This window comes from Ranitomeya variabilis, chromosome 1 (assembly GCF_051348905.1).
Source record: "Ranitomeya variabilis isolate aRanVar5 chromosome 1, aRanVar5.hap1, whole genome shotgun sequence".
Lineage (NCBI taxonomy): Eukaryota > Metazoa > Chordata > Amphibia > Anura > Dendrobatidae > Ranitomeya > Ranitomeya variabilis.
The window spans coordinates 47,029,555-47,042,353 of NC_135232.1; the positions used below are offsets into that span (position 1 = coordinate 47,029,555).

Consider the following 12,799-nt stretch of genomic DNA (forward strand, 5'->3'; position numbering starts at 1 on the left):
GGCCTTGTATTGACTATCGGCTTTTAAATAAGATCACTGTCAAATGTCAGTATCCTTTGCCGCTGTTGTCAGATTTGTTTGCCCGGATTAAAGGTGCCAAGTGGTTCACCAAGATAGACCTTTGTGGTGCGTACAACCTTGTGCGCATTAGGCAGGGCGATGAATGGAAAACCGCATTCAATACGCCCGAAGGTCATTTTGAGTACTTGGTGATGCCATTTGGGCTCTCTAATGCACCTTCAGTTTTTCAGTCCTTCATGCATGACATTTTCCGGAAGTATCTGGATAAATTTTTGATTGTTTACCTGGATGATATTCTGTTTTTTTCTGATGATTGGGACTCGCATGTGGAGCAGGTCAGGATGGTTTTTGAGATTCTGCGTGAAAATTCTTTGTTTGTAAAAGGCTCAAAGTGTCTCTTTGGTGTACAGAAGGTTCCCTTTTTGGGGTTCATTTTTTCCCCTTCTGCTGTGGAGATGGATCCAGTCAAGGTCCGAGCTATTCATGATTGGACTCAACCCTCATCAGTTAAGAGTCTTCAGAAGTTCTTGGGTTTTGCTAACTTCTACCGTCGTTTTATCGCAAATTTCTCTAGCGTTGTTAAACCGCTGACGGATATGACCAAGAAAGGCTCTGATGTAGCTAACTGGGCTCCTGCTGCCGTGGAGACTTTCCAGGAGTTGAAACGCCGGTTTACTTCGGCGCCTGTTTTGTGCCAGCCTGACGTCTCACTTCCCTTTCAGGTTGAGGTGGATGCTTCGGAGATTGGGGCAGGGGCCGTTTTGTCGCAGAGAGGCCCTGGTTGCTCTACTATGAGACCTTGTGCCTTTTTCTCTAGGAAGTTTTCGCCGGCAGAGCGAAATTATGATGTGGGCAATCGGGAGTTGTTGGCCATGAAGTGGGCATTTGAGGAGTGGCGTCATTGGCTCGAGGGTGCTAAGCATCGTGTGGTGGTCTTGACTGATCACAAAAATCTGATGTATCTCGAGTCTGCTAAACGCCTGAATCCTAGACAGGCCCGCTGGTCATTGTTTTTCTCCCGTTTTGACTTTGTGGTCTCGTATTTACCAGGTTCTAAGAATGTGAAGGCCGATGCTCTGTCTAGGAGCTTTGTGCCTGATGCTCCTGGAGTCGCTGAACCTGTGGGTATTCTTAAGGAAGGAGTTATCGTGTCTGCTATTTCTCCAGATCTGCGACGTGTGTTACAGAGATTTCAGGCTGGTAGGCCTGACTCTTGTCCACCTGACAGATTGTTTGTGCCTGCTAGATGGACCAGCAGAGTCATTTCCGAGGTTCATTCCTCGGTGTTGGCAGGGCACCCGGGAATTTTTGGCACCAGAGATCTGGTGGCCAGGTCCTTTTGGTGGCCTTCCTTGTCAAGGGATGTGCGGTCATTTGTGCAGTCCTGTGGTACTTGTGCTCGAGCTAAGCCTTGCTGCTCTCGTGCCAGCGGGTTGCTCTTGCCCTTGCCTGTCCCGAAGAGACCTTGGACACACATCTCTATGGATTTCATTTCTGATCTTCCGGTGTCTCAGGGCATGTCTGTCATCTGGGTGATATGTGATCGTTTCTCCAAGATGGTCCATTTGGTTCCTTTGCCTAAGCTGCCCTCCTCTTCTGATCTGGTTCCTGTGTTCTTCCAGAACGTGGTTCGTTTGCACGGCATTCCTGAGAATATTGTGTCGGACAGAGGATCCCAGTTTGTTTCCAGGTTCTGGCGATCCTTTTGTGGTAGGATGGGCATTGAGTTGTCGTTTTCATCCGCTTTCCATCCCCAGACTAACGGACAAACGGAGCGAACTAATCAGACTCTGGAGGCTTATTTGAGGTGTTTTGTCTCTTCTGATCAGGATGATTGGGTGACCTTCTTGCCGTTGGCTGAATTTGCCCTTAATAATCGGGCTAGTTCCGCCACCTTGGTTTCGCCATTTTTCTGCAACTCTGGTTTCCATCCTCGTTTTTCCTCGGGACATGTGGAGCCTTCTGACTGTCCTGGGGTGGATTCCGTGGTGGATAGGTTGCAGCGGATCTGGAGTCATGTGGTGGACAACTTGAAGTTGTCACAGGAGAAGGCTCAGCGTTTTGCCAACCGCCGCCGCGGTGTGGGTCCCCGACTTCGCGTTGGGGATTTGGTATGGCTGTCTTCTCGATTTGTTCCTATGAAGGTCTCCTCTCCCAAATTTAAGCCTCGCTTCATTGGTCCTTACAAGATATTGGAAATCATTAATCCTGTATCCTTTTGCCTGGATCTTCCGGTGTCGTTTGCCATCCACAACGTATTTCATAGGTCCTTGTTGCGGCGGTACGTTGTGCCTGTGGTTCCTTCTGCTGAGCCTCCTGCTCCGGTGTTGGTTGAGGGCGAGTTGGAGTACGTGGTGGAGAAGATCTTATATTCTCGTCTCTCCAGGCGGAGGCTTCAGTACCTGGTCAAGTGGAAGGGCTATGGTCAGGAGGATAATTCCTGGGTGGTCGCCTCTGATGTGCATGCGGCCGATTTGGTTCGTGCCTTTCACACCGCTCATCCTGATCGCCCTGGTGGTCTTGGTGAGGGTTCGGTGACCCCTCACTAAGGGGGGGGTACTGTTGTGAATTTATCTTTTTGGCTCCCTCTAGTGGTTACTAGTGATTTGACTCTGGGAATGTCTGCCATCCCTTGTATGCTCACCTGGGTCGTTAGGTCAGGGGTGTTGCTATATAAGCTCCCTGGACCTTCAGTTCAATGCCTGGCAACGTTGATATCAGAGCTAATCTGTTGTGCTCTTGTCTACTGATCCTGGTTCCTGCTAAATTAAGCTAAGTCTGCTTTCTTGCTTTTTGCTATTTGTTTTTGTTTGCATTTTTGTCCAGCTTGTACATAATCTGTATCCTAACCTTGCTGGAAGCTCTAGGGAGGCTGGAGTTCTCCCCCCGGGCCGTTAGACGGTTCGGGGGTTCTTGAATCTCCAGTGTGGATTTTTGTTAGGGTTTTTGTTGACCATATAAGTTATCTTACTACATTCTGCTATTAGTAAGTGGGCCTCTCTTTGCTAAACCTAGTTCATCTCTGTGTTTGTCATTTCCTCTTACCTCACCGTTATTATTTGTGGGGGGCTTGTATCCTACTTTTGGGGTCTATTCTCTGGAGGCAAGAGAGGTCTTTGTTTTCCTCTTCTAGGGGTAGTTAGTCCTCCGGCTGGCGCGAGACATCTAGCGACCAACGTAGGCATGTTCCCCGGCTACTTCTAGTGTTGGCGTTAGGAGTAGATATATGGTCAACCCAGTTACCACTGCCCTATGAGCTGGATTTTTGTACGTCGCAGACTTACTTGTTCCTCTGAGACCCTCGCCATTGGGGTCATAACAGATCTTATTTTAATGTATAAATATATGAGGGGACAGTACAAAGACCTTTCGGATGATCTTTTTAATCATAGACCTGAGACAGGGACAAGGGGGCATCCTCTACATCTGGAGGAAAGAAGGTTAAAGCATAATAACAGACGCAGATTCTTTACTGTAAGAGCAGTGAGACTATGGAACTCCAAACGTAGAAAAAAGTAAACGCGCACTCACCGGTGATGAACCATGCAATTTATTCAGACATAATTATGAGCTGCAGGGAGGTTAGTGAACACACACGGACGACGGCTGTTTCGTGCTTAGAGCACTTCAACAGGTCCTAACCTAAGTAATTATGTCTGAATAAATTGCATGGTTCATCACAGGTGAGTGCGCTTTTACTTTTTTCTACTTTTGGTTTTTCATATGAACTGTTTCAAAAGCAGCACCCAGGTGGAACCTCCATTTTTTTGACGAAAAGGCAATATATGGTATTATTGCGAAATGGAAGTTAGAGGCATAAGGGTCTAACTAATTACGGTGGTGCGGATGTGATATTTCTTTTACTATTGGGATGAGACTATGGAACTCTCTGCCGTATGAGGTTGTAATGAGTGATTCATTACTTAAATTTAAGAGGGGACTGGATGCCTTTCTGGAAAAGTATAATGTTACAGGGTATATACACTAGATTCCTTGATAGGGCGTTTATCCAGGGAACAAGTCTGATTGCCGTATGTGGAGTTGGGAAGGAATTTTTTTCCCCAATGTGGAGCTTACTCTTTGCCACATGTTTTTTTTTGCCTTCCTCTGGATCAACATGTTAGGGCATGTTAGGTTAGGCTATAGGTTGAACAAGATGGACTTAAAGTCTTCCTTCAACCTTAATAACTATGTATGGATAGTGCCATAAACGATATGAATACACGTATCCAGGAGGTCACCAAAAGCCTTGACCAAGTGAAATCCGACCTTCAGAGGCCAGCACATCATTTTTTCAATCAAATTGAACAGGGCATGTTGGAACACCTTACTACTGATCTCCAGGTTTAGTGTCATGCAGGCCTGCAATGCTGCTTACGTGCAGGCTATGCAGCAGAGTTGGTATTTTCAGCAGACATTGGCGGCATATCCACCTGTGCCAACAGTGTCACGCTTGACCTTAATGCCGAGTTCTGCTGCATACCACTGCATGGACACCTCCATTCCAAGCACTGCCGGACACCACTACAGCACCACCACCATGACGAAATGCTGTTGGACAGCCCACCGACACCACCATGACAACTGCTGCTCCTGCTTGGACCTTCTCCACTGCCACCACCATACAGCAGCAGGACCCTGGCATGGCCTTCCGCTCCACCATCAAGATGCAGCAGGACCCTGGCATGGCCTTCCGCTCCACCATGCAGCAGCAGGACCCTGGCATGACCTTCCACTCCACCATGCAGCAGCAGGACCCTGGCATGGAAGACCGCTCTACCACCACGATGCAGCAGGACCCTGGCATGGCCTTCCACTCCACCATGATGCAGCAGGAGCCTGGCATGGCCTTCCGCTCCACCACCACCATGATGCAGCAGGACTCTGGCATGGTCTTCCGCTCTACCACCACCATGATGCAGCAGGACTTGGCATGGCTGTAAGCTCTAAGAGCACAATGCGGCTGCAGCAGCCGGACCCTGACAGGTCACCCACCATGACCAAGCAGCAACAAATGAGCCCACCGAGGTTCCCCAGACTATCTAGATCCCAAAAAGGGAAAAAAATAAAAAGCAGCGGACTATCACTATTCCTCCCCCCTCACCTCCCAATGTGTCTGTAGTGTCAGGTTTGTCTCACCCTTCCAGTGTGTCTCAGCCCTGTCATGCGTCAAGCCCCATCCTCGAACTCCCAGATCCCACTGTGTTGATTGCCCCTTCTCCTGCCACCCCTGCGTCATCCACACTTAGCCAGGCCTCACAGCTACACCCCCCCAGTTCTGTCACCCTACCCCAAGCAGGCGCAGTTAATTTTTTTTTTGTTTGTTTAAAAATAAATAATAATGTTTTTTGTCCCCAATAATATTTACTTATTTGTGTATTTTGCAGCCGACAACACACCGTGCGCCTAATAAAACACTGCGCTGCACAATATATTTTTTTGCCAAATCATAGCTCCAGTAGTTATTAAGTACAAGACTGCAGCTTTGTGTGTTTGGTATACAGCTATGAGGTGGCAAAAAATAAATATAACTTGTATTTTCTCCATAATCTCTTCAGTCTGATTAATTCTGTGTCACAGACTGAAGAGAAAATGGCGGTAATACAAAGCAGAACTGTACTCAGCAGGTCATGTGTCATAAATAGTGAGTTCATGATGCACAAAACTCTGCGTCATGAACTCATTATATATCACACCTGACCTGGTGAGTAGAGAACTGCCTTGTATAACCTCCAATTTTTCTTCAGTGTACGTAATCTATTTCACACAAACCGAAGAGACAATGGAGGTCATACAAGGCATATCTATACTCACCTGGACAGGTGTCAGAAATAGTGAATTCATGCGGCTGTTATATGTGCATCATGAATTCATTATTTATGACACCTGACTTGATGAGTGTAGATCTGCTTTGTATTATACCTCCATCATATCTTCAGTCTGCGTCCAATAGATACTGCAGAACAGAATCAGGACATAATGACGTCAACTACCTTTCCACTAATAACATAAGTGGTTTTTAGAGGAAATACATAGGAGACTCGGTCAAGATATCAAAACACGAATTTTATTAACAAAAAATATTATTAACATTTAAAACATAACTGGTAAAGGGCCAAACCCAACAGGAAATTTTACACAATATTGTCTTGCCATGCCACACGTCCAATATCAGAATCAAAAGAGGCAGCAAACTGGTTCCGCATGTGGCCAACTTCAACAGTTGACCGTAGCGGGTGATGCTGGTAATCTGGCAATGGGTTTGCAACTGGTTCGTCCAGTTCAATGTTGGGTCGCTCCTTAGCTATTATGTAATTGTGGAGAACCACACAGGCTTTGACCACCTCATCAACTGTCTTCATTTTTAGATTAATGGCTGTCGCAAGGATGCGCCATTTTGAGACTAGAATCCCAAAGGTGCACTCTACTGTTCTTCGGGCCCTGATCAGTCTGGAATATGGCTTCAGTAGGTTTTCACACATCTGGAAGGCCTCATCCCCAACCATAACAAATGGCATCGGTGGGCCTTGAGTGTTGGGGAGAGGTCGTGGCAGTGGAAAATTAAAATTTATTCCATACACACGTCGGCCCATATCTGAGTTCTTGAAAGTCTGTGAGTCATTGCCACGGCCAAAAGCTCCAATGTCCACGGCGATGAAGCGACAGTCCACATCTGCTATTGCCATGAGCACAACTGAAAAATATTTTTTTCAGTTGAAGTACTCCGACCCAGTTCTGGCGGGTTTGATAATGCGTATGTGCTTTCCATCCACAGCTCCCAAACAGTTGGGGAAATCACACACACTCCAGAATTTTTCTGCAATTTCAATCCACATGTCCTCCATGGGTACGGGTATAAACTCATCCCGTAGAACATTCCACAAAGCCCGGCAGGTGTCCGTAACTATTCCAGGCAGGGTGGAAATTCCAAGCCGGTACTGAAAGTGGAGAGATGATACGTTCTCTCAGGTTGGCAGAAATCTGAAATTAAAAAAAAAAAAAAAATTACAATGAATTCCATTTATGGTGGTGTTTAGCTAAAGACATAAAGGAAAATACAAATAATACATGACAGACCAATAATAATTATGACTGGCATTTCTTTAGAATTATTACGTACCTTAATGTAATCAGCAGACATTCCTCTGCTGGAATCGCTCTACTGAGCTGGGTGTTCTGTCTCCGGATGGCTCCTTGGACACGACCAAGCAATTCCCGGAAAGAGTCTTGAGACATCCTGGTATATTCCGGGAATTTGTCTGGGTTGACATTAAGCTTGCCATATAGCGTGTGATAGGCTCCACGGCTCTCCCGGAGTTCCATAATGGCATGTCTCCAAAAACGTCGTTGCCGTGTCTCTATTTCTTTGTTGCTCCCATGCAAATGCACGGGCAAGAAACTGCTTGATGCTTAAATCCAGGTTGAAATAAAAGCTCTCCATGCGAAGATCCATCATGACACAGGATAAAGTAGCAAACTGTGAAGATTTCAGCAGTCCAAGGGTCTATATACAGATATCCCATAATACACGCCCACTGTAGTCCCATTGGTGGTGTCTGTTTATCTAGATTTAGTTCCTGTTAAATTTTTCACCATACGTAAAGAAAACAGAAACGCATGCAAAACGCATGGAAAAGCATGAAAACACCGCATTTTTTAAACACATGCGTTAACGTCTAATAAACGCTGCGTTTGCACATGTTTCAAAGCGGTTTTTCCTGCATGTGCGGTTGCGGATTAAACGCTGAGGATTCTACCGCAAATGTGAAACTAGCCTTACACAGAGGCGACAGGCAGTGGTGTGCTTAATATGCTAGCAGGATTTACAGGTGATCACTCTCACTACACAGTGGGATAAGGGAGTTGGAAATGCTGCTACTTCCATACTGTATAGAGATACTCCCTGCTGGGACCCTTCATTTAACAGAAAACATGTCAGAAGAGATAGAAGGGAGGGGTGAAGCTTGAGAGAAGATTGGGCAGACCAGCACTTTTAGTGTAGAAGGTAATGCATGGAGGTGTAGACGTGAGAAGCTTGTGACCTTTTAACCAGGAGGTGAAGTTGTTAGAGATGGGCACTACAGGTCTTTGTGGAACTTCTTGGCTTGAAAAGTCACAGCATCATCCTCATTCATTTAAATGATGTTTCCCATGTTTTAAAGTATCTACATATCAAGAGGCTATGCCACCAGTGTATACGTTCGACAGGGGTACAGTGTCTGTGTCCCCAAGCAATCTCGAGAACTGGTGTACGACTTTTTTCCTGGCGAACTTAAGCCAGCCGTTTTCACTTAAATGGAATCTATCAGGTCATTTGTATGTAGTATTCTAATTGTATCTGAAAATAGGGCTTGGGCAGCCCTTTCAAGATATGTAATTTATTCCTGTACGTGGCCCAGTTGTGTTGCTGTAAGCCCCGGACAAATGTATTGTCTCACGCTGGCAATTCAGTGATCCATCCCTCTTAAATAAGTCTTATATTGTGCATGTTATATTGTACACTGGTTACTAGTAGTACATATAGTAACCATGCATCTCCTTTCTATGAATTATTTATATACTGACTGGTATGTGTATTTGCACATTATTACCTACCAGGTGGCAGAAAAAGTGCTCCTCGTATCCGTCCTTCTCTTATTGATATTCTCTGGACTCCGGGAGCAGCGTACCATCTTTCAATGACCTTGGTGGCAGCAGGAAAATGTTCAGAAACATTCAACTCCAACGAGGAATATAGCTCGATATGAACCAAGAAAGGACTTCCCACAACATCACGTTTATTCAGTTTTTTAAATGGGATTTTTGGTTTAAGAGCCCAGAATAAGCCCATAGGACACACTCCATGGAAGTCTCCACCAGTGGCTGGAGTTTTCTCCAAATCCACCTTCCCTTCCATGTCAGTCTTGTAGAAAGCCCTGGAGTGAAATATTTGCCCTTTCTCATCCTTCAGCCATGCTGCTAGAGTGATTACCTGGTCGGGAGGAAGGCCCCAAGCTTGGATCTTGACTGGTTCATCCATCAATGAGATCTCAGGAGAAACTTTTAAGCCAACCATATCTGAAGATCAAGGAGTCTTAAATGGGAGACAAGTATCAAGAAGACAAAATTAAAATTACAGGCTTCAAGACAAGAATTTATTCTCATTGAGTATTAACATGCAACACTTCATACTGTATCCTGAATCCTACTTTGTACTGATGAGGAGCAAGAAAACACTAGTGGCGTTTTTCCCTAATAGAAGTACGGATGGACATTCAATCTTTTCACTGGCGCAAAATGTATTATGTTTATTAGGGTGTGTAAAGCAACAAGAAACTTAGGGGGAGGGTTTCTTTGTGCGCAATTTATGAGAAAAACAATAAAAAGGGTTGTTGACATGGAATAAAAAATTGTTGTCAAAATAAAGTGTTCACGGGAAGCCTGCACGATGTCCACAAGTCCTCTAAAATTTAGCCTGAACCACAGGGTGACAGCAACATTAGATGTCCCAGAAACTGCACAACCTTCCATACTATACATACATAAAAGGAGCCTTAACAACATAGCACCCCTGTTATCAACCCACAACACGTCACATTACATGGCAATGATGCCATGTGCTTCTACAGCAGCCAGAAAAAGCATCTTTTCAAGGGGTTGTATGACTGTATCAAAGCTGGCTGTTGGATTAGAGTTGGCCTCCAATGTGGGTGATCTGATCTGTAGATATTGTCATCTGTCCTGGGTCCCAGTAGCTCTACTTCATGCACAAAAAAATAGCTTTTTGTGTCAGTATGTGATCAGTGTTATATGTGAAAGAGGCCGACTAGCTGCTCATTTTAATACCTTAGCCAGTCCTTTTCTATATCTATACATCATTTATGATAGCTCCCCCTTGTGGTGGTTGCAGACAGGCAACTTTAAATGAAGCAGGGCAAGGAGAAGCACAACACTAACCCATTCACCACCCTAAACTATATCCCATTAAGCTCTAACATTCTGTACTCTAAAGAATGCTATAGCATCCTAGGCCACCAATTATAATGGATATCAATATTATTGGAGCACCCCCACGTTAAGGGCAATGGGGTACTCAGCACCGGGTCCTTCGGTTCAGCAGGGATGTCACAGTGGCTGACCCGGTCCATGGCCCTTGGAGGGGCGTCCAATAAAGGAATAGAGTTTTTATGGTTTTGGGAAAGGTCTTTAAAGGGGAAGTTCGTGACGCCACCTGTGGTATTCAGTCAGGGTGACCGACGCTGCGGTGAGGGGTCCGCTGGGGTGATGTTATGGCAGCTAGAAGGTATACCTTCCCACACGTGAAGTGTGTTCCCAGGGCTTCCCAGAAGGGTAGATGGTGGACAATGTAAGGTGCAGGGAATAACGAGGACACAAGGTTGCAGTCTCTTTACCTTTTACTGAAGACTTCAGCATTTACAGTCCAGGGTACAGACCACAGGGTACGTAGAGTCCAGCCGGTCCGAAGGCAAATCCAGAGTCCCCTTATCCAGGGGGAAATCAGTAGCCTTCCTACTAGTGCCTGTGTGTTGTAGTCCCTCCCTGCTGAGCAACTCGGTAAGGTCCTCACAACTCTTGTAGATGTTCTAGATGTTATTTCTTCCTCTATGTCCCCCAGATGGTATGGATAGGACAAACCCATATGACTGATGGCCTGAGGCTTGTTTATAGGTACACTAGAGATGCCCCGACCCCCACAATTTAACACTGTGTCTTCTTAGGTATAAGGTCGGGCAGCCAACTTGGAATTGACTATCCTGCCGGTCTCTGAAGTAATGCGTAGAATCAATTACTCCCTCGGTGTTCCGGCCACCGGCTACACGCCTCAGAAGGAGGCAGCCTATTTCAGGGCAGAACTCCTCCCGGTGTTTTCTCCTTGTGCTGTGACTTCGTTTCTCACTCTCTACAATACAATTCTCTTCCTGTCCTTTCTTAGGATGCTGCCGCACGTGGGGCGGGCGCAGCTCCGTAGCTTTCTGTCTCGCTAGGCCTCTGTCAGGATCCCACCCCTGACAGGGACCCTGTGTCTGCAGCTCAGATGTTCCTCCTTTCCCCTTGTCTGCCTGACAGGTGTTGCCTGGGCAAAGCCCAGCCAGCATCTCCCTAACTTTCTATCCAGCCCACCAGTTTTACCCTTCTGTGAAGAGTGCCCTAGTAGATAGGAGCAAGGCTCCCCCTGGTGGTCTGGAGTGTGAAGTGTAGTGTATAGTTTGTGATACCTGGTAGGAAGATCTCCTTTATTGCCATCAGACGTAATATCACTCCCCCTGGTGTAAGAATGACATTACTGCAGCGACCGGTACTCTGGGGCGCTGGACTACCCCCCCCCCCCCCCCCCCCCCGTTAAATCCATTACTCCCGGACTGGGAAAAGAAAACAACAAAACATGTTAGCAAAAGGACGTACAAAATTTTTGGAATGCAATAAAACAAATGAATATAACAATGCCTCCCTTTATGGGAGGTGAGAACACTTGAACGTTGCAAAACAAAAACATATTTACATTGTCAGCTTACATCTGTAGAAGACCAATAACAGATACACTTACTAACTATGAAATTCTATTACCCATACAGGTATACTATCTATTAATTACTAAGTGCAATTTCAAAATAATAAATTAACATTTTCTTTATTCAAGCATAAAACAGTTATTTTTCCCTAAGTGCAAAGTTTTTTAACTAGCTTCCTCAGGCTCACTAGAGGACTCACTAACCCCTATAGGTTCACTCTATTGAAATGCAGAACAGGTATCACCCCCCCCCCCCTTACGGGCTCACTGTATCCTCTTTCACTTTACTTAGCCTCAATTTTATTTAAAGTACATCATCTAACATCCTATTCTTAACTACATACTATCAGCTATGTATAAACATTATTACTATCTAACTACTTAAAGCAACGTTGTTTTTCTTAGGCAAAGTGCAACAAGTAAACATCCCCTTTAAGGGTAAACCCAAGTGTTTTCTGAGGTAGTGCAAAATAATCACATCATTTGTATCCATGGTCACTTAAAGGCAACATGACGTGATAGAATATGAGGGACCCGTTACGAACCCCCGAATGCTGGTCTTGGGTGGGCTACAAGACATGTAATCCTGACCCGGAATTCTGCCACACCAACGGGTTTTTCTTCAGGTCTGTAAGGCAAAGCAGTTATTTTTACAGCATAATTTAACAGCAGTTTCTGTTAAGAGGCAGTCTCTGTAAAAGCCTCCTATGTAAAACCAGTAGAGAGCACCCTTAAGAAGGTGCAAACTATTTACAAGCAGTTTATGAACCATTCACCATCCATGATTCAAAAGTTCTTTGGTAAAAGTAGAAAACTTGTGCAAAAACATAGGATCCCTTTAAACAGGGGATCCCTTTAAAAGTTAACCCTGGACGGGTTCAAGCAGCAACAGAAAAACAGTTAACTATTTACATTCCGTGGTTTTGAGGTTTATTTAAATAACTGCAAGGGCTTTACCTGGCACATAACCCTTCTTGGCCTGGGAAGGGTAGGATCCAGGGTCACACCCGGTGCCAGATAAACCCCATTGGTCTGTCGTTCGTGAATTGTCATATCATATGCAGCGATGGAGGTCTGCGTAGCTCGAGTATGGGCATTTGCTGCAGCAAAGGTAGTGGCTGCTGCAAGATCAGTCACTGGAACGGAGTCAGCAGCTGTGGCAGGAGAAGTTGCGGGAGCGGGGTTGTTCATCATACCTGCTTCAGATGTGGTCCCTATGGTACTGGCCGGCTCCGTCTCCGCTGGGGTCTGGAACACTGGTTGCAGGGC

The 12,799-nt window shown here is 45.6% G+C and overlaps 1 protein-coding gene across 2 annotated transcripts in view; it reads right to left on the minus strand.

Annotated features, from left to right (window-relative positions):
* LOC143804742 (acyl-coenzyme A amino acid N-acyltransferase 1-like) overlaps nt 1-12,799 on the minus strand; it is a 509,727-nt gene that overhangs the window by 69,810 nt on the left and 427,118 nt on the right. For both annotated transcript variants that reach the window (XM_077283144.1, XM_077283150.1), the window contains exon 2: nt 8,617-9,094. In XM_077283144.1, coding sequence (XP_077139259.1) covers nt 8,617-9,076 — 460 coding nt within the window. In that variant the 5' untranslated portion in view covers nt 9,077-9,094. The remainder of the gene's footprint in view (nt 1-8,616; nt 9,095-12,799) is intronic.